Source organism: Sinohyriopsis cumingii, chromosome 16, assembly GCF_028554795.1.
Source record: "Sinohyriopsis cumingii isolate HCF-2022 chromosome 16, ASM2855479v2, whole genome shotgun sequence".
Classification (NCBI taxonomy): Eukaryota; Metazoa; Mollusca; class Bivalvia; order Unionida; family Unionidae; genus Sinohyriopsis; species Sinohyriopsis cumingii.
In genome coordinates this window covers 14,696,965-14,723,455 of record NC_142976.1, presented here as the reverse complement: position 1 = coordinate 14,723,455, position 26,491 = coordinate 14,696,965, and the positions used below count along the sequence as shown (strand labels likewise).

The 26,491-nt window shown below is 35.7% G+C and overlaps 1 protein-coding gene across 1 annotated transcript in view; it reads right to left on the bottom strand.

The window, feature by feature from the left end:
• LOC149779970 (inositol 1,4,5-trisphosphate-gated calcium channel ITPR2-like) overlaps positions 1-26,491 on the bottom strand; it is a 290,413-nt gene that overhangs the window by 92,705 nt on the left and 171,217 nt on the right. The window contains exons 40-46 of the mRNA XM_089936693.1: positions 25,792-25,905; positions 24,803-24,887; positions 23,114-23,200; positions 11,774-11,878; positions 10,953-11,024; positions 10,256-10,385; positions 3,823-3,961 (exon numbers count right to left, since the gene is read on the bottom strand). Coding sequence (XP_089792819.1) covers positions 3,823-3,961; positions 10,256-10,385; positions 10,953-11,024; positions 11,774-11,878; positions 23,114-23,200; positions 24,803-24,887; positions 25,792-25,905 — 732 coding nt within the window. The remainder of the gene's footprint in view (positions 1-3,822; positions 3,962-10,255; positions 10,386-10,952; positions 11,025-11,773; positions 11,879-23,113; positions 23,201-24,802; positions 24,888-25,791; positions 25,906-26,491) is intronic.

The window sequence follows — 26,491 nt, the reverse complement described above, 5'->3', positions numbered from 1 at the left end:
CAAATATTTCATTTACTCCTTTAAATGTATAAAATGTCCTCTATGAAGGCTTAGTGATGTGACATATGAGCCACAAATGATAATTTTACTTTCTTTACTGATTTCTTGAACCTATTATCAGATGACAATATTAATGATCTGGAAAAGATCCTGGATACTATTAAAACAAAAGACCTAATTTTCCTAAGCACACCTTTATTTAATTACAGAGTAAAGAACTTGACCTTGACCTTAAGTTAGTATATATGTGTGTGTGTGTGTGTGTGTGTGTGTGTGTGTGTGTGTGCATCTATGTATGTATGTAATGTAATGTATGTATGTATGCATGTATGTATGTATGTATATATGTATGTATGTATGTATGTATGTATATATGTATGTATGTATGTATGTATGTATGTATGTATGTATATATGTATGTATATATGTATGTATGTAGGTAGGTAGGTAGGTAAGTAAGTAGGCAGGCATGTATGTATGTATGTATGTATGTATGTATGTATGTATGCATGCATGCATGCATGCATGTATCAGTGTATATATGTATCAATGTATGTATGTATGTATGTATGTATGTATGTATGCATGCATGCATGCATGCATGCATGCATGTATGGATGGATGTATGTATGCATGTATGTATGTATGTATATATGTAACTATCTATGGATCAATATATGCATGTATGTATGAATGAGTCAGCAATTTATGGCACCTAACAGAGTCTACATCATGAAAACTAAATGTAATTAGGTTTTAAAATGCAAAAATGGATTACACAAAATTTTAGATAAATCCTGTAAACATTATTACTATTAGATAAAATGTATATAAAATAAAGATGAAGGCAGCATATGCATTTGTTAAAAATATGGTTATATGTATGAACAGATTATCGACAGCCATTGGGTCAGATGGATGTATGGTTATACACATGAATGGCAAAGTGATTGCTGTGTTAACTTCCACCAAGAAGAAAAGCTCAACAAAATGTATCTAATGTTTAATGAGACCATGTACATTGATGGGAACAACTGCCCTCACTCCATACATGAATAGCATGTTCTATATCTTTGGCAATACTTGCTCCTGTTCCCACTCCCTGTTTGAGTAGCATGTTCCATATCCTCAGTAAAACTTACTCCTTAACACACTCCCTACATGAGTAGCATGTTCCACATCATCAGTAATACTTATTCCTGAACCCACTCCCTACAAGAGTAGCATGTTCCATATCATCAATAACACTGGACAACAAATTTTTACAAAAGTCATGTTACTGAAATAAAATTAGTCAATTCTTATCAATTTTTATGTGCTGAACACGAATATGACAGTCAAATTGCAAAATTGGCTCTAGTTTTTTTGTAATCTGCAAGAAATTAATGTTTACATAACGAAATGCATTCCAATAGTAAAAGGTCAACTGTAATAGCCTACCTATAAAAAATCAAGTCATTGACTACATCTTAGATTTCTTCGCCTGTCTCTTGTACAGCTGTTCGGGAGCATCTCTGAGGAGTGTCCAGCAGTAGTCAGCCAGCATTGTAGTGGACCATTTTCCCTGGTATCTTTGTTCCATTGTTGCGATATCTTGATGAAAACGTTCGCCGTGTTCATCACTAACAATACCACAGTTGCTAGGAAAGAAATCCAAATGGGAATGAAGGAGGTGAATCTTTAGAGACATATTGCAGCCAAGTTTCTTATACTTCATCAACTTGTCTTCTACTAGTTCCTTATAGTTTTCTGCCCTAACATTTCCGAGGAAGTTTGTAGAAACTAGGCGAAAAGCATTCCATGCTTGTTTCGCGTCACCTTCCAGCAAGTTGTTGAACCGGTCATCTTTGAAAAGCTCTCGAATCTGAGGACCCACAAAAACTCCCTCTTTAATCTTTGCTTCGCTGAGTCGAGGGAATTTTTCATGCAGGTATCGGAATGCTGGCAAAGTCCGGTCAATGGCTTTCACGAAGTTCTTCATCAAACCTAGTTTGATGTGAAGGGGTGGTAGCAAGATTTTCTGAGCCTCAACCAGAGCTGGGTGTTGGATATTCTTCTCTCCAATAGCTACATTCTGCCTGTGAGTCCATTCCTTCCTCATGTAGTGCATTTCCCTTGCTCGGCTATCCCACTCGCATAAGAAACACATGTATTTTGTATATCCTTGCTGCAGTCCCATTAAAAGGGCAACTACCTTCAAATCACCACAGAGGTGCCAGCTGTACTTGTTATACTCAATGGAATTCAGTAGCTGCCTTAAGTTATCGTATGTCTCTTTCATGTGGACAGCATACGCTACTGGAATAGATGGAAGAATGTTTCCATTGTGCAAAAGCACAGCCTTGAGACTCAGTTTCGAAGAGTCCACAAATAGTCTCCATTCTTGTGGGTCATGAGTGATTTTTAAAGCATTCATGAGGCCCTCAATATCGGAACAGAATATCAGATTACTTTCCTTTCTGAAGAAAGGCTCCAATTGCTGGTGGCGCTTTCGATATGCAGTAATTGTGACATCTTCTTCTAGAAGATTCCATTGTTGGAGTCTTGATCCTAGCAATTCTGCCTTGTTCTTTGATAAGTCCAAATCACGAATCAGGTCATTTAGTTCTTCCTGTGTTATTCTGTGTGGGGTTGATGATGCACCACAGTGAAAATCTGGATCACTGCATGCTGATGGACCAGGAGAAGAACAGGTCGACTCACCTTTGTCTTCGTCAGATGAATCAAGAGAATATTCTGCTGGAGGTTCTGGAATAGGAAGTCCCTCACCATGTGGAACTCGTCTCAATGCAGACGGAATGTTTGGGTAGACTATTCTCGACTTCTTTCGCTTCGTTATTCCGCCGGAAAGAGGAGAAACCAAGCAGAAGTAACAGTCATTTAGGTGGTTGCTTGGCTCTCTCCACACCATTGGGACTGCAAACGGCATTGATGACCTTTTGCAATTCAACCACTGTGAAAGCTGTGTTGTACATGTAGCACAGCATATATGCGGAGCCCAAGGCTTGTCTTGGTCACCAACCTTGCATCCGAAGTAAAGATGATATGCCTTCTTCACTTGAGAATTGATACTTTTCTTCTGGTTGGCAAATGTCACTTCCCCACAAATATAGCAAAAATTGTCCGCGGTATTAACACACTTTCGAGGCATTACTGTTCTTTATTGTACGTAAATGGATAAAATAATAAGTTTTATGTAACAGTAGCTTGAACTGTCTCGCACAACGTCTAAAATATTTTAAATGCTGAACCTATCTGATTGGGCTTTATATAGTACACTGCTTACGTCAGCTTCAGCAGCCGCCTGGCATTAGTATAATAGGCCTACACATGTATAGTACACTGCTGACGTCAACTTACTTCAGCAGCCGCATGGCATTAGTATTGCATTGCATCAGAAAATGATGCAATCAACTGTGGATGATGTGAGCATGATGGTATTATGCAATGTTACATCATTATTCCGGATGTTGCTGCAGTCCTACTGGAGAAATTTACACAGTGAAACATAGAAAATGAGGTATATGAATATCTTCAAAACGAGAGCCAATACAAATTTTTCACGGTTATATTCGTGTTCGGCACACCAAAATACTACAGATTAGGGCCTTTTCAAGTCAGTAATGATTTCACTGTTGACCAGTGTAATACTTACTCCTTAACACACTCCTTGCAAGTGTAGCATGTTCCATATCATCAGTAATACTTACTCCTAAACCCACTCCCTACATGTGTAGCATGTTCCATATCATCAGTAATACTTATTCCTTAACCCAATAAGTACATAATTAGCATATGTTCCACATCATCAGTAATACTTACGCCAGCTGCTCCAACAGCTTCTTTGTTAAAGCATATCTTTTGGAAGACTTCTTTTCATGATTGTCAATGAATGTTTTCACAAGATTCTGAAAGTCTTCACCTAAAGGAAGTTCCTCACTGCTTCCTACCTCTGTATATTCTGTGAAGGAAACAAATCTTGGATACTCATATTTCACCATGCATAAGGCACAGTAGTGTTGAATATGCACCTTTGTGTTGAAAATACCCAATTGCAACAGTACAGACCACATTTGCAGTCATGTCATTCACATCCTAATAAGGTTCCACAATGATAACTTCAAATCATTTGTAAAATGAACACAATAGACCCTGATCTGCTGACACATAATATACATTATTTGACAAAGGATCTGTGTCCCTGTACACTATTTGACTGAAGATCTGAGTCCATGTACATTATTTGACAGAAGTTCTGGGTCCATGTAAATTATTTGACAGAAGATCTGAGTTCATGTACATTATTTGACAGAAGATCCGAGTCCATGTACATTATTTGACAGAAGTTCTGGGTCCATGTACATTATTTGACAGAATCACTGGATACATGTACACTATGTTACAGAAGACTGTGGTCTAAGTGCATTACTTGACAGAAGATCTGGGTAGAGACACATTATATGACAGAAGATCTGTGTACAGACACTATATGACAGACGATCTGGGTACAGACACACTATATGAGAGAAACTTCTGGGTACAGACACTATATGACAGAAGATCTGGGTACTGGGTAGAGACACATTATATGAGAGAAGATCTGGGAACATACACACTATATGACAGAAGATCTGGGTACAGACACACTATATGATAGAAGATCTGGGTAGAGACATATTATATGAGAGAAGATCTGGGTACAGACACTATATGAGAGAAGATCTGGGTACAGACACACTATTATGACAGAAGATCTGGGTACTGGGCAGAGACACATTATATGAGAGAAGATCTGGGTACATACATACTATATGACAGAAGATCTGGGTAGAGCACACTATATGACAGAAAGTTCTGGGTACAGACACTATATGAGAGAAGATCTGGGTACAGACACATTATATGAGAAAAGATCTGGGTACAGACACACTATATGAGAGAAGATCTGGGTACAGACACACTATACGAGAGAAGATCTAGGTACAGACACACTATATGAGAGAAGATCCAGGTTCACATCAGTTAGGTGTGCATGAAACACAAGCAATAGCATTAAATATATTTGATGTCTCTATGGAGAAATAAGTGTAGTCACTAACACACCATGCAAATGTATGCTGATATTTTGTGCATCCCAATAACATGGAAACTTTTACCATTTTTCCAAAGCATTCTACATGTTTTCATCATAAGTGACCGCCCATAAAAATGTAAAAGTCTTGAAAAATTCTAAATATGGATGTTAAAAATTAAAAAGAGGCATGAGTGAGTCTGAAGTCACTTGCATGGCTGACAGCTGCCTAACATCCAGATGTAGAAAGCTTTCACTCACATGGCTGATATCTGCCAAATAGCCAGATATAGAAAACTTTCACTCACATGGCTGATATATTGCCAAATAGCCAGATGTAGAAAGCTTTCACTCACATGGCTGATATCTGCCAAATAGCCAGATGTTGAATGCTTTCACTCATATGGCTGATATCTGCCTAATAGCCAGATGTAGAAAGCTTTCACTCACATGGCTGATATCTGCCGAATAGCCGGATGTAGAAAGCTTTCACTCACATGGCTGATATCTGCCAAATAGCCAGATGTAGAAAGCTTTCACTCACATAGCTGTTATCTGCCTAAAAATCAGAATGTTTTTGTTGAAATTTTTCCAATGCTGCTGATTACATATGCTATGAAAATAAATGTTTCAAGGGTTTCTATTTTAGCATATTCATCAATGTTTGATTGCTAATCAGCATCATTTATTCAATTTTGAAAGGCCACTATGCCTGAATGGTTTGTATCAAAGTTGGTCAACTTCTGTTAAGTGTTTTGTTGAAATAAATGTTTATATGCTAGGACACTTTCTGTCAATTTTTGTCAAATTCTTTCGTGGCTGAGGAAGGACATGACTAACTGAAACAAACTCCACAAGTGTCATCATCTTCACAGGGATATTCTATGGAAACAATTGTAACATGTAATACCAATTTGTATCTAAATTCACTATGGTCCTTGAATCTAAATTCACCATGGTCCTTGTTATATAAATTTCTTATGGTCCTTGGTATTTAAATTCAGCATGGTCCTTGTATCTAAAGTCACTATGGTCTCTGTATCTAAATTCACAATGGTCCTTGCATCTAAATTCACCAGGGTCTTTGTATCTAAATTCACACAGGTCTTTGTATTTAAATTTGCTATGGTCCTAGTATCTAAATTCACTATGGTCTTGTATTTAAATTCATTATGGTCCTTGTTTTCTAAATTTATTTTGGTCCTTGTTTTCTAAATTTGCTATGTTCTTGAATTTAAGATCACTATGTTCTTTGAATCTAAATTCACTCTGGTCTTTGTATCTAAATTTGCTAAGGTCCTAGTATCTACATTCACTATTGTCTATGTATCTAAATTCACTATGGTTCTTGTATCTTCAACTAAATATCCACTCACTGTCAGCATTGCAGTAGCACATTGTAAGTACAGTCAACATTATGCACAACAGATCACCACATGTTAATTTTCCAGGGTTTGGATTCTTCAATTTCCCAATCAGATGCTAAGCTGTGTCACTGCACTCACACTATGTAACAGAATCTGATAATCTGCTTGATGCACCAATTTCGAGTAATCCATTAAAAAACGCTCATTATTCAGTCTTGTGTGACAGTCTTCACAGACACTAACTGGCAACTTCTATATATTTTAATAGTTCATTATTATCCACTGGTAACTTCTGAATATTGGAGAAATTCATTATTATCCACCGGTAACTTCTGAATATTTGAGAAATTCATTATTATCCACTGGCAAGTTCTGCACATTTCAACAGTTCATTATTAGCCATTAGCAACTTCTGAATGTTTGAAAAATTCATTAGTAACCAATGGCAACTTCTGAAAGCTTATAGGACAATACAAGTGTCATACACTTGTATACCATATATACTCACATGAAAGTTATGTCCAACTGCAAACAACATAACACTGAGCTGCCAGTTCATCATGTGATGGCAGATAAGGGTCCATGTTATTTGTTCTACTGATTACTCTCAACAAACTGGATAGACCTAGATCTGCCAATGCACAATGTGACAGCAGATTTGAATGTGCAGTTGGATTTGCCTTATAGGAAAATATATATCACAGTAATATGTGAGCTCCAAACGTATACAGTGGCACTGTCTCCTTGAGTTTCACTTTTCTTGTACAGCACATCAGTTATAGACATTGCCATCACTAGGTTTTACAAAGCATAATGTACAATTCACTCAACAACTTCAACATTAAAAAGGATATGACTGAACTGGACCTTGTGCGACCAGATCAACTGACTTTGCTTTTATTAATACTGGAAGTTGAACTGGACCTTGAACAACCAGATCAACTAAGTTCTTTCCTAATATTACTCTGACCTTTTGTGATCACAAGTAAATCATCAGCATTTGAGCTTGAGCAACTCTGTCTCAAGGTTTTCTAATTGAGTAACTATTCCTTTGATCTTCAGTAGTGTTATTTGTCTTTGTCTGCACTTATACTGGGCAAATATCACATTCAAGACTCCTCTTCTTTTTCTTCCTATGCTATATGCTTTGCAATGGCTACCTCTGATTCTGCAAAAGCTTTGTGAGCATTCCAATCAGTCACCTGAGTAAATTGCCTATAGAAAGCCAAATGGATGCAATGTACTTCTGAATCTTATGCATGCCAGTATTTTGAAATTCACTCAGTTCTTTTTTATGCTTTAAACATTTACCTAAATAATACATATCCACCAACATGAACATTGCTTTTATAGTCAGTTTCTTTGCAGCTTTTTCTGCTACTGTGTGAATTAAATGACATGGACTTCCAAAAATGTACGTCATCATCAGCCTTTCTTTGGCATATGCCACAGTAACATTCCACATGCCTATCAATCCACTACCAAAGGCAATCTACCTGATATTCCACTAGCATTATCTGAATCAAAGGCAATCTGCCTGTCATTCCACTAGCATTATCTGAACCAAAGGCAATCTACCTGACATTCCACTAGCATTATCTGAACCAAAGACAATCTGCCTGACATTCCACTAGCATTATCTGAACCAAAGGCAATCAGCCTGTCATTCCACTAGCATTATCTGAATCAAAGGCAATCTGCCTCTCATTCCATTAGCATTATCTGAACCAAAGGCAATCTGCCTGACATTCCACTAACATTATCTGAACCAAAGGCAATCTGCCTGTCATTCCACTAGCATTATCTGAACCAAAGGCAATTACCTGACATTCCACTAGCATTACCTGAATCAAAGGCAATCTACCTGACATTCCACTAGCATTATCTGAACCAAAGGCAATCTGCCTGTCATTCCACTAGCATTATCTGAATCAAAGGCAATCTGCCTCTCATTCCGTTAGCATTATCTGAACCAAAGGCAATCTGCCTGACATTCCACTAACATTATCTGAACCAAAGGCAATCTGCCTGTCATTCCACTAGCATTATCTGAACCAAAGGCAATTACCTGACATTCCACTAGCATTACCTGAATCAAAGGCAATCTACCTGACATTCCACTAGCATTATCTGAACCAAAGGCAATCTGCCTGTCATTCCACTAGCATTATCTGAATCAAAGGCAATCTGCCTGACATTCCACTAGCATTATGTGAACTAAAAGCAATCTGCCTGAGATTCCACTAGCATTATCTGAACCAAAGGCAATCAGCCTGTCATTCCACTAGCATTATCTGAATCAAAAGCAATCTGCCTGACATTCCACTAGCATTATCTGAATCAAAGGCAATCTGCCTGTCATTCCACTAACATTATCTGAATCAAAGGCAATCTGCCTGTCATTCCACTAGCATTATCTGAACCAAAGGCAATTTGCCTGTCATTCCACTAGCATTATCTGAACCAAAGGCAATCTGCCTGTCATTCCACTAGCATTATCTGAACCAAAGGCAATCTACCTGACATTCCACTAGTATTATCTGAACCAAAGGCAATCTACCTGACATTCCACTCGCATTATCTGAATCAAAACAATACAGTTCTTCCATAAAATCTTTTAATATTAAGGTTAATCTAGTGTGTGAATGGACTGATGTAGACAGGCATTAGGACACAACAATGGTTGCAATGTTGAGCCTCCACCAAGGCAACTCAACAAAAATTACCCCCAAAAATGTATCCATATAGTTTCATGATCCAATGGTAAACCTTGTTTCAAGATACATAATAGCATCAGCAACAGCAAACTATAACAATAAGTAATGGTAAACCATATAAATCAAGCAATGGTAAACCATATAAATCAGGTAACGATACACCATATAAATCAGGTAATGGTGAACCATGCAAATCAGGTAATGGTAAACCATATAAATCAAGTAATGGTAAACCATATAAATCAGATAATGTTATACCATATAAATCAAGTAATGGTGAACCATGCAAATCAGGTAATGGTAAACCTTGCAAATCAGGTAACGTTATACCATATAAATCAAGTAATGGTAAACCACGCAAATCAGGTAATGGTAAACCATATAAATCAAGTAATGGTAAAACATGCAAATCAAGTAATGGTAAACCATGCAAATCAGGTAATGGTGAACCATGCAAATCAGGTAATGGTGAACCATGCAAATCAGGTAATGGTAAACCATGCAAATCAGGTAATGGTGAACAGCTTTTTGTGTATAAAAGAGCCTTCTTGTTAGCTGCCAGCAGCCTGCTCAAACCCTTCTATTTGTACTGATTTAAACATTATGCTTGTCTAATTTTAAAATACTAACATTTTTAAAAAAAATGTTGTATGCACTGACTTAGCACTGTACTTTTAATTTAGAGCCAGTACCTTCAAAGGGTAATGAGAAGGCTGAGATCATAAAAGATGTCCAAAAGCAGGTAAATTCCTACATGAAATGCCACAAAAAGAGGACATTTACCCTAAATGCTGACAAATCTTTAAAACTCAATGTATTTTAAGTTTATCAGTCTGTTTACTTATGTGTAGGCTTGTGTGCATTTACCTTGCACATGCACACATAAAAATAATGCTAAAGTACACTTCACAGTTTTTTTCTTCTGACTATATGGTTCATATTGGAGGTTATCCCAGTCAGAATGACCTGAATTAACTGAAAAAACATGTCCACTAGCACCTAATAACCATGCTACACCACCCCCAGCCCTGCACCAAGATAGGACACCAGTTTATCAAAAGGCCAAACTGCCCGCTCTGTAACAGATATATAGTACATACCTCTTTTTGACTTGACTTTGAGTTGCTGGGAAACTGAGTTCTGTCCACAGTGAACATGTTGGCAGTTTGTAGCAAACATATGAAACTTAGCATTCAGCTCTAGCTCACTGGCATAGTATTCCATGTTGCCCTGTTGAAAAAAAACAACAGCAAATAATCTCCTGACCAGACAAACTATGTTCATTGCATGGCACATTTCATACTGGTGTGTGTGTACACACACACACACATATATATATATATATATATATATATATATATATATATATATATATATATATATGACACAAAAGCATGTACCTTTTTTAAATTATAAATTTAAAATATGAAGGGGCTGTACCCCAAAAAATGTTAAGTGCCATTTTGAAGCTTGATGCCATCTGTGTCACTTGAGTCAAAACACTTTGGTGATGTTGTTTAGGGTACATTTTCAAATTATTCTTTGCAATTGACAATGATCCTTTACAGGGCATTAAGTCCATGCTGATACTAAACCAGGTTAATTTTGCAAAATGCTATAATGACAAACAAAAAAAATCTATTAAAATATTTTTTAAATGCAGACATCAACAAATCATATAACCTGAGTATATTTGTTATTTTTCTTATTCAACATTAATTTTATTTTATTTGTGGGTTACTTTAATGGATATCTAAGAAATCAACATACAATAAATATCATCAATGGGGATGTTACCTTTCTAACAGCACTTTTTGTGTCTCCAGTTTTTATCTCACTATTGAACTTCTCCAAAACTCCAACCATAATCTGAAAAGGAACTAAGATATTCTGGCACAACACGACTCATTGCAATACCCATCTGCTAAATAAAATTGCTCGACTCTATGGATGAAAAAACTTAATTAAGATCCATTCTGGCATATCTGTATCAATGTGATATCTGACAGTTAAGTGAAATTACATCACTCTAGTTATGAGGAAAACTTAAGTTCTTAAAATCTTCTGGCATACTATACTCAACCTGTTTCACTGTGATAACCGACCATTAAGTGAAATTGTATTAATCTATTATTGATGAAGAGGAAGATAAATAAATGATGCAGTTATTAAAGCACTATTCTTCCAAGTACTCCTTTGTTCTATGAAGATTGCACAAGACGATATAATTTCTCTGTTGATGACAACTGATTCTAGTCATGATGATACAACAAAATCAGATGACGGGTTATATTTGAAAATATAAAGTGACATTTAAAGGATTTTCGAATCACTAGATCCTGTACTAGATATTAAATTACTTTATTTATTTCTGTAACATTTGTTTCCCATAAAAATATTCCTTAGGATGAAAGCACAGAAATGTTGGCAGGCTAGAATTTAAACATGTAAGTCGCATATACATCATTCCTAATGGGATATGTTTCTTATAGTTGTGAACTTTATGGAAAGAAAAACAAAGAAACATTTTATATGATTTTGATGTACTTTTATCTATAGTGTCAGACATACTGAGGAAGAATGTAATCAGCAGGTAAATATAAATGTATGGTACCTACCGCTCTGGGTGCATTTGATGTAGACACTAAAGCTGTCAAAGACGTAACCATGGACTTCATGTGCTTTGGATCAGACAAGACGGGTCCAATGACATCACAAAGGGCCTGAACACAAGAAAAATACATGATATGCAGTTGAGTAAGATGTTAATAAAATATAATCAAATATATAATTATGAAATTGACAATTCCTAATCCTAGTAATGTAATTTAAAAGTGTAAGGGATATTTGACATCATCAAAAAAACATTTATGTTAGTTTCACTGTATAGATTTATACTAGATTCCCCTTATCTCCAGTTGATTCTCAGCTTTTGTCTACATTTACAACGACTGTAATTTAACCTCCTTCCCAAATTTATTGTCAGCTTTTGTATGCATTTATAATGAATGGGATGCATGGTTAGATCATATTATCTGTATGTAGACAGGGAGAATACCCATGCTAAAGGCAGTTATATGCTTACAACTAGATGTAGTACCAAACATGAAACAGCTCCTAAAGTCATTGACTTAAATGACTCAGGCAATAAAATTAACACCCTTCCAGAGTATTAAAATCATGACCACAGCAGTGATGGCTTAAACCTTAATGATTTCTCCATGTGTATACATCAAAAAACAATTAGGAACTTGGAGGCCCAAACTGAAGAATTAAAACTACAGTTACATGCTATTAAGTCAGCACAGGGAAGAGTTAATGAGCAAGTAACCTTATGTGAAACAGCAATTCAGACAGATTCCCAAATAGAAACAATGTCAGATGCTCAGACACAGACAATCCCAACATCAGCCAAAAGAAAATGTACAATGACCATGCAAGTGACAACTTATACCCAAAGTAATCCTGCACTGCAAACAACAGTACCCCCTCTCAGTCATGTGTCACACCTGCAACAGCAATAAGTGTACACACAATGGTCCTCAGCTCAGACAAGTCTGTTGCCTGCACCAACAACTGCATTTCCCAGTACTCAGACAAATGTGTCAACATCAGCTCGAATAGTTCACACAACTGAAACACCAATTTCAGCACCCCTTCCTCCAAGAGATGTGTCTGAAATACAATCCATAGTACAACAAATGAAATCACAAGCTAGAAAAGATAGGACTCTAATAATTGGCTCCTCAATATTGAAAAGCAGAATACCAAGGAGACTTTTTAAAACAGATGTAGAGACTCTAAGGGGTGCAAATATCAACAACATCATGGACAGAATAATGAATACTGACCTAACAAATACAACCAAATTATTATTTTAGTAGGTGGAAATGATACCAGTGAGGGAAGGTCACTAAATCAAATCAGAACAGATTTTTAAAGTTTACTGTATGCTGCTAGGTATTGCAGCCCAAATACATGTAAAATAATGATATCGGAATTACTTATTCATGTGGACACCAAGGTGAAAGAAATCAATGATCTGATAATTGACCTATGTGAAGACTTCAACCTACAGTACATTCCACAATACACATCCTTGTTCAGAACCAGGATGTTAACCTAAGTCTCTATCATAGAGACAAAATTCATTTAAACAGAAAAAGAACCTCTCAACTCATCATCATCATCATCATCATCAGTCCCGTAGTCTGGAACACCGTTGGGGCACTGCACAAGACCTAACAACCAGCTTCCTCCATTCCTTTTGATTTTCTGTCTTTCTCAGTGAGTCACTCAGTATCAAACCTGTCCACTCTTGAATGTTATCTTCCCACCTCTTTCTTTGCCTGCCTCTCTTTCTTCTTCTTTGTACAGTGCCTTGTAGGATTGTCTTGACAAGTCCTGATGATCGTGAGACATACCTATACCACTGCAGTTTCCATTTTTTCACTATGATCAGGAGGTGAGGCCCAATGGCTTGTCTTATCCTCTGCCATATTTCTTCATTGGTGATATGGTCTTTGTATGTGACGCCGAGGATCTTTCGGAAACATCTCATCTGCTGTTATGGTCCATGAATCGCAGGCATAGAGAAATATGGAGATCCGCAGTGAGTGCATCAGTCTGACCTTTGAACTGAGTGTGATGTTCTTGTCCTTCCAGATGGGCTTCAGTTTTGTCAGTGCTGCTGTTGTCAGTGCAATCCTGGAGAGTATTTCAGGCTTCAATCCTTCATCTATTACAGTTGCCCCAAATACTTGAAGCTGTGGACTGTTTTTCTAGCTTTGTACGTTGGACCCTGATGTCAGTGCTGATGCCCTTGATGAAGTTGGTCATCATTTTGGTCTTCTCTGCACTAATTTCCATCCAGGTTTTGTCACGGCTCTCTACTAAGCTAGCTAATTCTTGCTTATTTCCTGCTAGTCCATCAATGTCATCAGCAAAACGTAAGTTGGTGATTGTTCTGCCTCCGATGCTGACTGTCCCGGTATGCTTATCAAGCGCGTCTGCCATGATTCTCTATAGAAAGATGTTGAATAGTGTGGACTAGAGAAGACAGCCTTGTCTGACTCCAACTGTCATTCTGAACCAGTCCCCTATGCTGCCATTGAAGTATACTGCACTGGTGACCTTGTCATAGAGGTGCTCTATTACTGTGATGAGGTTGGCATTGATGATGTCCAGTCTCATGGTCGCCCAAAAGGCTGCATGCCCTCAGCTATGACCCGGGGTTTCTTGATTGGGCGATGTCTACCAAGGATACCACTGGCTGTTTTGGTCATTACTGTATTGAAGCTGGTGATCAATGAGTCCATGTCAGTATTTTCAGCATCTAGGATAGTGATCGGTGCAAATTTCCCACCAATCATTGCCTGGAAGGCTTTTGCTATTTCAAGATCCTTCAATTTCTCAAGATCAAATTTTGTTCTTGTGTGGCTCTCTTTCTTGACCTTCTTTAGATGTAGCCTGAACATCATGATCACCAGATCATGGTCACTTCCTATGTCCCCTCTGGGAAAGCTTCTAATTTTGCCGATGTTTATACTTGACTGTAGGCGCCTCTTCACCATGATGTGGGACCTCTCAACTACTGATTAATATTAACATGCATGCCTCATTTTCAGGCACTATAATGAAGAGTACTGTCTCTACTGTGGAGAAACTGGGAACATGACACAGGTATGCCATCATGGCAAACATATTGAGTACTTCAGATTCCATAAACATGGACACAAACAAAGACTTTGTCAATCAATGTATTATACATATTAGGAAGCTGGCAAAGAAGAGAATGTCAATGCTTCATTTAAAACAAATCTAATTGTACCTTGTCTCTAATTATTCAGCGGACGCTATTATAAATGCGAAAGTTAGCGGATTTTTAGGGTCTATATGTGACTTTGAAGACGCTAATATATATGAACATTTAAATGTAGAAATAGGATGTTAGAATGATAAAAGTAGTATGGAGACAATCTCATAGAGTATCCCATTGCATGATGACATACATATAATTGATATGAAACTAAATACAAAAGATTTTAACAAAGGTCACTTAAATGTACAAGGTATAGTGGGAAAAATAGTGGGAAAAATAGACCAGATTAAGTTAATGTTGTCTTCCAAGGAAAATAATATACATATTTTAGGACAGACTGAACCCAAATTAAATGCTAACCACAAGGATAATCTATTTCACTGTCAAGACTACAATAAATCATTATACAGGGAGAGAGAGACAGCAGGGGGAGGGCTTGTTGTATACATTTGGGAAAATGTAAATGCAGAAAGGCAACTTGACTTGGAGTCACATGAAATTGAGATTATCTGGGTGGAAATTTTTCAAAATAATGCAAAATCATTCCTAGTTGGTTTCATTTATAGGCCACCTTCCTCCGAAGCAATTTGGAATGATAACTTTTTGAAACAAATGGAAAATGTTCTTGCACAGGTGAAAGAAACATATGTACTCGGCGATATAAATAAGGACCTTCTCAGTATTCAAATAAGGAAAAACTGGATGGAATTTATTGAATCATTAGGCCTAGACCAGCTGGTAAATGAGCTCACAAGGATAACAGAAAAATCAAGCACCTTTATCGATCACATTTATACCAACTTACCAGACAATGTGTTTTGTACCGATTGTTGGTCTTAGTGACCACTATCCTACTTTTTTGACAAGAATGGTTAAATGCAAGAAAAATAAGAAAAATACACACAAAACGATCACTTACAGATCGTTCATAAATTTTAATGAAAATCAATTTCTCAATGACCTATATAAAGTTCCATGGAATATGAACCAAAATTTGATGATATAGATGAAGCTCTGAGGGTGTGGACTGACTTATTTATGGATGTAGTCTCTAAGCATGCACCACTGAAAGTACATCGAGTAAAGACTGAAATTCAACCTAATTGGCTTATTACTGAAATCCTAGGTGCTATGAAAACATGTGACCAATTCAAGACTATGGGAAACCATGCACAATATAAAGAATGGAGAAATAAAATAACAAGTATGATTAAAAAAGCTAAAAAACTTATTATCAATTGCTGCTTGAAAACAAAAAGAGCAACACAAACTCTATTTGGAAAGTCTTACAAGAACTCACTGGAGGAGCACACAAAGATCAGACAAATAAAATTCACTCACTTCTGGTAAATGACACTATAGTCACTGATGACACTGAAACTGCAAATGTTTTCAATGATTTATTCACCAACATTACCACAAAGTAAAAAGAACCAGTGATAGAAAAACACTTTAATGAACTGAAAAAATTCTGAAGCAGTAAAATCTCTAAGGAGGTATGTTTTTCTATCCCACCAGTATAAAAAAACTTTGTTAAAAAATGTCTCAGTGAACTTGATACCAAGATAGATGCAGTACTTAAACAGATTGGCCCACAACTCATTAAATCTTCTGCCTCTGCTATTGTAGATAGCATAATATTCATAATCAGTTTAAGTATTGCAACCTCATCTGTCCCCAAAATAGGGAACACTGCAAAAGTAACTCCTATTCATAAATCTGGTTCTAAGGATGCTGCTAATTAACGACCAATCTCAATACTACCAAACTTGTCAAAATTGATTGAAAAACATGTCCATGACTCATTCATGTCATATTTAACCAAACACTTGCTCTTACACCCTAATCAATCAGGCTTTAGACAGAAACATTCCGGTGAGACTGCCTTGATCTCCCATACTGATAAATTGCTTCAAGCACATGACCAAGGTAGAATAATAGGATCTGTATTTGTAGATTTCAGGAAAGCTTTTGACATGGTGGATAATGAAATCCTTTTGAAGAAACTGAAAATCTACCAGTGTAATGAAAGAACAATTAGCTGGTTTACTTCATACTTAAGTGAGAGAACACAACATGTTTACATAAATAATGTTCTGTCTGAACCTGGAACAATTAGATATGGAGTACAACAAGGCTCAATTCTGGGTCCATTGCTATTTATTTATTTATTAATGACCTACCACTTTTACTAAGAGACCCAATATCATCTACAGATCTCTATGCAGATGACATAACATTGTCAGACATCCAAAACACCAAGCAAGAACTCGATAATTTCTTTACAGAATGCCCTAAACAAACTGGACAACTGGTGCACATGCAATTGCATGGTGGTAAATACTGGTAAAACTAAAATATTACTTATCTCAAACATGGCAAAAAAGAACAAATCTTGATAGTGATGAACTATGTCTGACATGGAAGGATAAAAATGTGCAAATGGTCTGTCACGAAAGATATTTGGTGTTCTGGTAGATAATAACCTATCATGGACTGAACATATCAAACATATCAGTAAAAGAGTAAAATCAAGTTTATAGCTTCTCAGTAGGATAAGACATTTTCTCACAGAAAGCATAGAAAACTATTTTATAACAGTTACATACAATCCTATTTAGATTACTGTAATACAGTATAGGGTAATTCAAATGATAAAAACAGAGCAAAGCTGGCACATCTTCAAAAAAGAGCATTAGGGCTAATATCAATCCAGAAAGAAAGCAAGGAAAATGTAGCTGGTAAGTTAAAAATATTACCTATTAAAGACCGAATCTGTTTGAGAAAAGCCAAATTAATGCACATGATATCCCATAATAGCGCTCCTGAATATTTACAATCACTATTCCAGTATAGGCTACCTGGTAATACTCCCCGCCTGCGATCCATGTCTACCAAACAGTATAAAATTCCCCAACCAAATAAGGATTAATTTAAAAAATGTTTCCAACACTTGGGAACTCTGCTCTGGAATAGTATTCCAGTTGAGATTAGAAATGCCCACTCTATTTCCTTCTTCCAAACCCAATATATCGAGTGGCTTCAGAGGTGCAGCTAAAATAAATAAATTCCTTTGTCTGAGGGTCTCAAGGTAGATTAGTTCTTAGCTATCTTAGCTAATTGTGTTACCCTCTTTAAATATGATGATGATTATTATTATTATTATTATTATTATTAGAAGGGTAAAAGTTGGACTTTTTAAACATGTTTTTGCTTAACGGACCCATCATTTTCGTATCTAGACCACTCTTTATTCCAATTCCAAACGCCCATCTTATCCTACTTTTTGCTAAGGTTCATCTATCTGTGTCCATTTCAGACTGGTCTGCCTTAGATCTGAGACCAAAAAGTCTAAAATCCGGACACAAAATTAGATTTTGACCATGGGCAAATTTTGGGTGGAAAAAAATCAGGTCCAAAAAGTTAGGTTTATCCCCTCTGTATTTTGTAGTGCAACTAGAACTTCCAGATTATTTGGTATCATTGTAGAGCTACATTTGTCTGCCTTACTATAATACCACCCACTTTAGTGTATCAAACATGACCTTGGCGCTACAGAGCTCAGCAGTAAACTTGGCACCAGGGGTCAATGAGTTAACAAGGGTTTTGGAACTTTCATGCAAATCATCAAGGAATGGATAAATTTGGAATTTATGTGCAATGTTGAAGCACAAGTGATTAAAAACGCAAGGAATATTCAAATTTGGTGACATCATAAAAATGCACCCATTAAATCATTAACCCCTGGAGATTTTTCTCATTTTGGCCTGAAATGCTGGTAGGAAACACATTTTGTGGGCAATTTCTGAATACATCCTAATACATCAACTTCCAAGTGATTTTCCATTAACCTAAGACCTAGTTGGGTTAGAAACATCGTTTTTCATAGGCTATTTCACTCGTGCATGAGCAGAAGGGTAAAAGTTGGGAGTTTTTTATTTGCTTGATGGACCCATTATTTTCGTTTCAAAACCACTCTTTACTCTAAATGCCCATCTTATCCTACTTTTTACACAGGTTCATCTGTCTGTGTGCAGTTCATACTGGTCTGCCTTAGATCTGAGACCAAAAAGTCTGAAATCCGGACACAAAATCGGTGAAAAAAATTGGGTCCAAAAAATTGGGTTTCTTCCTCTGTATTTTGTAGTGCAACTAGAACTTCCAGATTATTTGGTATCATTGTAGAGCTACATATGTCTACCTTTCTATAATACCACCCACTTTAGTGTATCATACATGCCATTTACGTTACAGAGCTCAGCAGTTGGCTTCTACCTCCTGCCACATAAACATGGTGCCAGGGGTTAAAGAGTTAACTTTTCTGATTTCAAGGCAGTCAATTATTTATCTTGCAATTATACTTACACAGTCCTGTGGTAGATCTAAAATTTCTTCATAATGGAATTTATGTTAATCCTGGAAGTCCTAACTGATAGATAATGTGCATCAGATAACTATGATATAATGGACAAGATAACAGTAGATAGGTAAGGTGCATCTGATAACTGATATACTAGACAGGATGATAAACTGATAGATAAGGTGCATCTAATAACTGATACTGAACAGGATAACATCAAATAGATAAGGTGCATCTGATAACAGATATAATAGAAAGGATGATAGCTGATAGATAAGGTGCATCTGATAAGTGATATACCTGACAGGATTATAGCTGATAGATAAGGTGCATCTGATAACTATGATATATTGGACAGGATGATAGCTGATAGATAAGGTGTATCAGATAAATATGATATACTGGACAGGATGATAGCTGATAGACAAGGTGTATCAGATAAATGTGATATACTGGACAGGCTGATAGCTGATAGACAAGGTGTATCAGATAACTATGATATACAGACAGGATGATAGCTGATAGATAAGGTATATCAGATAAATGTGATATACTTGACAGGATGAAAGCTGATAGACAAGGTATATCAGATAAATATGATATACGGACAGGATGATAGTTGATAGATATGGTATATCAGATAAATGTGATATACTGGACAGGATGATAGCTGATAGACAAGGTATATCAGATAACTATGATATACTGGACAGGATGATAGCTGATAGACAAGGTATATCAGATAAATATGATATACTGGACAGGATGATAGCTGATAGACAAGGTATATCAGATAAATATGATATACGGACAGGATGATAGCTGATAGACAAGGTATATCAGATAAATATGATATACTGGACAGGATGATAGCTGATAGATAAGGTATATCAGATAACTATGATATACTTGACAGGATGATAGCTGATAGATAAGGTATATCAGATAAATATGATATTCTGGACAGGATGATAGCTGATAGACAAGGTATATCAGATAAATATGATATACTGGACAGGATGATAGCTGATAGATAAGGTATATCAGATAACTATGATATACTTGACAGGATGATAGCTGATAGATAAGGTATATCAGATAAATATGATATACTTGACAGGATGATAGCTGACAGACAAGGTGTATCAGATAAATATGATATACTGGACAGGATGATAGCTGATAGACAAGGTATATCAGATAAATATGATATACTGGACAGGATGATAGCTGATAGATAAGGTATATCAGATAACTATGATATACTTGACAGGATGATAGCTGATAGACAAGGTATATCAGATAAATATGATATACTGGACAGGATGATAGCTGATAGATAAGGTATATCAGATAAATATGATATACTGGACAGGATGATAGCTGATAGACAAGGTATTTCAGATAAATATGATATATGGACAGGATGATAGCGGATAGACAAGGTATATCAGATAAATGAGATATGCTGGACAGGATGATAGCTGATAGATAAGGTAATTCAGATAAATGTGATATACTTGACAGGATGATAGCTGATAGATAAGGTAATTCAGATAAATGTGATATACCTGACAGGATGATAGCTGATAGATGAAGGTATATCAGATAAATGTGATATACTGGACAGGATGATAGCTGATTGATAAGGTATATCAGATAAATATGATATTCTGGACAGGATGATAGCTGATAGATAAGGTGTATCTGATAAGTGATATACTTGACAGGATGATAGCTGATAGACAAGGTGTATCTGATAACTGATATAATGGACATGATGACAGAAAACGCACTTTGTCCTCTGCTGCAATACTGCAAAATGAGCAGTCTCTCATTAAATATCTTGCTATCTACCTGTCTCAATTTCTAAAGGGTGTCAAATGATCCACAATGATACAAATGTTTTATAATATGAAATAATAATTATACTGGAGGAGTAGCAACAAAATTGAAGCCTAGGTTTGAAGAGATGTAAAATGCTATTAGTCTTTGCTTCAGACAACCAAGCATCAAGTTGTATTAGCTGTGACTGACATCTAAACACAGAGAATATAGTTTTAATCAGCCAAAGCACCAAGGTTACTTGCTTTTGGGGTGGGTGGGGATAAACTGGAATTGACCTGGGTATCTTCATTGCAGCCCATTTACAAATTAATATATCCCAATTTAACAATAATTAATTTTGATACACTACTGTAAAATGTGCCAGTCTGCCCTTAGAGCAACTGTGCAGACCAGCACGAAGTATTTCAAATTGAACAAAACCCTTATTTATGTCACTATATTATGTAATATTTATAGTTATTCTAAGAGTCACACAATTAATATAGTTTCACAAATATAAAGTTTAAAAGCTTAATCAGCACTGTGACATACTACTACCCTACCATACTATTATATGTATCTGTATAATTGTAAGTATGATATATATGTTCTTTTATGTTTACAATATTTTAATTTATATCTATATTTTATTTTAGAGGTATGGACTTTGTAGTCTGAAATAAAGAATTCTTATCTTATCTCATTAAAGGTCTACTTATTGTTATAGGACACTTCCAATCCCCCAGCTTTGTCGTAACAATTTTGGTTGAAAACTTTATTGCATGATTTTAACTTTTTTTCTCACAATTATTTTGTCTCTGTCATCAAAAGATGATACTGAGCTTACAGTTTTGTGTTTTGCTGGCTGTTAATTTAGTACTGTGCATGCAAAATTCAAACTCAGCATGGCATTCTCTGAACAATAATGTTTGGTTAATCCTACAGGCTTTTTTTATTACCTATGTCCCTCCTTTCTCTTCTTGCAAACTGAATTAATTTTTTTTCTTTCATCTTGCTATTTGTAAAACTTTATTGTTTACATATATAATAGTTTGACTCTGATCAATGATTTACGGAGCTGCAAAGAGAATTAAAAAATTCCAATTCCTAACAAAGTTGTTGGTGTTTTTTTTAAATTTTAGTCTACAAGGCTCAGATATTACTGGCAATGTATCATTATGTTAGGTCACATGCTCCCTTCAAAATATCTAGACTTTTAATATAATAAATAAAATAAAAGAGAAAATAAGTAAATGTATTAATACATTAAACCTAATGTATTAAATCCTTTGATATTCTGCGGTTGTATGCCTTTCGCTACTGCTATTTAACAGACTGTAATTTAACTTTTAAATAATAAATTTTAATGCAAATGTTTTAACATGCTGAAATTTTCCAGAAAATTAAATAAAATTAACAGAATTTATGTCATCAAATGTTAAAATATATACTTTTTCATGTACAGTTTGATCTACTTTAATCAGCTTCTGACAAAAACTGTAGCTGTTACCTCGATTTTAAGTTTCTAGATTGAGAAGTTAAAGTACACTTCCTGGTAAAGGAATTTTTTAAAATTTCATTTGATGTAAAGAGTGTTTGCAACCTAAATGCATAAATTCATCATTGATGAAAAAAATAAAGTATAAATTCAAATTGTTTTCCAAAAGTAAGTTATTAAAACTACTTAACCATTAACTTCAATGAGTGTACATGACATCACATAATGATGCATTATTGAGTTAATTTGATCTGAAAAGCTGGATGACTGATACTCAAATACAAAATGCCTTTATCATTCTTATTACTAAAGCTAGAATACTTTTATTCCAGTTTTAATTCATAAATGCACAGAGCTTGTCCCTATTACTAACGTATTTCCAACAACAGATAATATTTCCTGAATCCTCCTTTATGCTGATGTTTGTGGTATTTGGACTAAAATGAACTTACAGTCAGGGCGTTAGCAGCACTTTCAGTGTGGAAGACTTCATCTGGATATAAATCCTTGTCAGCAGCATAGAATGAGGTATAGAAGACCTGCAAAGTACAGGAAAACATCACATGTAGTACATAACACAATCTAGGGATGTAAAAGTACAGGAAAACATCACATGTACTATATATCACAATCTAGGGACTGCAAAGTACAGGAAAACATCACATGTACTACATAACACAATCTAGGGGCTGCAAAGTACAGTAAAACATCACATGTACTACATAACAAAATCTAGGGGCTGCAAAGTACAGAAAAACATTACGTGTAGTACAGAACATAATCTAGGGGCTGCAAAGTACAGGAAAACATCACATGTAATACATAACACAATCTAGGGGCTGCAAAGTACAGGAAAACATCACATGTACTACATAACACATTCCAGGGGCTGCAAAATACAGTGTTTAGAGTCATGGACTCTTGAACATAAAGGTGCATGTTCAAATCCTGCCATACCATGCCATGTTGTGTCCCTGGACAAGCACTTTGTCCTTATAGCCTCTGCATGATAAAACTTCTCATGTGTTGACGTGACATTACAAAGCAAAACAACCAACCAAACATACCATATTCTAAAATTTCTTGCTAAAGATTAGCATCAGCATGTGTGCATCCACCCAAATTCAGTGTATACAAAATTAATATAAATTGAATTATGTTCAGTGACTTAATAACAGCTCTGGATGTTACTGTCCAAGCCTGACAGTCTCTATATTACAGTGAACAGCTCATATATTACTGTCCAAGCCTGACAGTCTCTATATTACTGTACAGCTAATATATTACTGTCCAAGCCTGACGATCTCTACATTACAATGTACAGCTCATATATTGCTGTCCAAGACTGACAGTCTCTATATTACAATGAACAGCTCTGTGTATTACTGTCCAAGCCTGACAGTCTCTATATTACAATGAACAGCTCATATATTACTGTCCAAGCCTGACAGTCTCTATATTACAATGTACAGCTAATATATTACTGTCCAAGCCTGACAGTCTCTGTATTACAATGTACAGCTAATATATTACTATCCATGCCTGACAGTCTCTATATTACAATGTACAGCTAATATATTATTGTCCAAGCCTGACAGTCCCTATATCACTATGTACAGCTCATATATTACTGTCCATGCCTGACAGTCTCTATATTACAATGTACAGCTCTGTCTATTACTGTCCAAACCTGACTTTTATACATTACAATCTAAAATATATCCCATCAAACAGAAAATATGTCAAATTTTTGATAGTTACCCAAAATGGTCTAAAAACAATTGTAAAATATTTTAAATGAAAGAATATTGTGGAATTTAACAAATGAATTTTTCAATTGAAGACAAAAAAAAAGTCAAATCTGAAAATAAAAGAAATCAGCTGAAGAGCTTGTTCATGAGTCATTTTAAACAGCTGACTAATTCATGTACATTTATTTTTAATCTGAGTCTTTCATATATCAACTAAGTACAATCTATCACAAATTCACTTTAAACACCTAACTAGTTAATGGACATTTCTCTTTTTAGCTGATTCTTTCATCCAGTAAATCAGTCCAATCACTCCTGAGTTCTCATGAATGGACATTTCTTTTTCTTCCAGCTGATTCTTTCATACAATAACACAGTCCTATCTCTCACCTCTAAAAATGGCATGATGGCCTCCACAACAAAGAACAAGTTTATATGTAGTGCTGACTTCTCATCATTCTCGTCGGTCACGGCACTGCAATAAAGAGACATACTGAGGAATTCCTAAGCTCATTTAAATCTGACATTATTTCTTATACATAAAAGACAAGTCCTAAATTCAAGTTCTTCACTCACAGAATAATGTTTGATGTTTGTATATGTGCATATGGTAACTGATATAGCAGTGTCATGCAAGTTACTAATAAAATATGGATGGAAAAAAAAACAATGAAAATTTGTTTCAGTACAAGAACACTTCCCAAGTAAAATACATAACAAGGGATTTTAAAAATACCAGCAAAAATATCTGAAAGTACTTCAGGGCATGTATGAAAATATACAGTGCCTTCAAATGTAAAAATACATTAATATTTAAGGCTAATACAAAAAACCGTTTCTTGCCAAAAGAAATCTACCTTTTACTGGACACATAAACGTTTACCTGTGACATTATCCACTTCACATCATTGATGTTTATATAGTTAGGCATACATTTTAGTAAACTTTTTCTTTGTTTTTTAGTGAAAAAAATTACATTAGATCAGTGAGAATAATATTTTTAAAACAATTTTGCCCATTTGGACATAATACATCAGTCTACAAAGAATCATGCAATGAAGATTGAAAGACTAATCCATGTAATGCAAATCTCATTTATTTTATGTCTGTATAATAAGCAACTCACCTGCCAGGGGACATCCAATTATGTAAAAGGGCTGCAAAGTTATGATGGTTACATGCAATGTGAATGGGCATTGAAACAGATGGATTGAGAATAGTCACTAATACCTGGTGTCATGCATCTCAATAGGGGCCCTAATTAGGAATTAATGAGAGAACTAAATTAAGTCAATTTCATGGTACCCATCCCCATAACAGTTTTACAGCAGGAGGCTAAGATTTGTTGAAGGACATCTAATATAGAATCTGTACTATACTCTTTATGAGGTGGCATTTTCAGCAACTCAGTCACCCTTGCAGGGGCCCTCTTCACAACCTCTGTCACCAGATTGATATCTTCCACCACAGAGCCTATGAACTTCCACAGTTGTCTGAAATACAAAACCTGGATTTCTTAAATACAGGAATGAGATGCAAAAATTGCTGCAATCATCACATCTGTTTAAAAACATCACCTCAAAGTAGAAAATGATCACAAATATTGTGAAATTGTCCCAAAACAGACAATGCCAGAGCAAAACATTTGGCCTTCATTTTAGAAGTGACCAGCTTATGGACATTAAATAGTATTACAAAGGCCATATTTGAGCCAATAAAGGCCACTGTACATAGGATGCTGGATTACAGGGAGCCAGGTCAGTTAGTGATATTTCATGGTATCTACATATATATTTACATTTGTAGATATATGCAAGCCACTGACTTCTGGCTAAAATAAATGTCCCTTCAGAGTGATAAGTGAAAATTCTATAGATTTGTATATTTTTTTAAAACAGTTTTTCAGGGTGATGAATACGGATGGATGGATGGACACTTTGCGACTGATCTTAATCAATGGTGTGGATGGATGAATGGATGGACACCTTAACACTGAGGCTAATCAAGGGTGTGGATGGAAGGATGGATGGATGAATGGATGGATACTTTAACACAGAGGTTGATCAAGGGCATGGATTG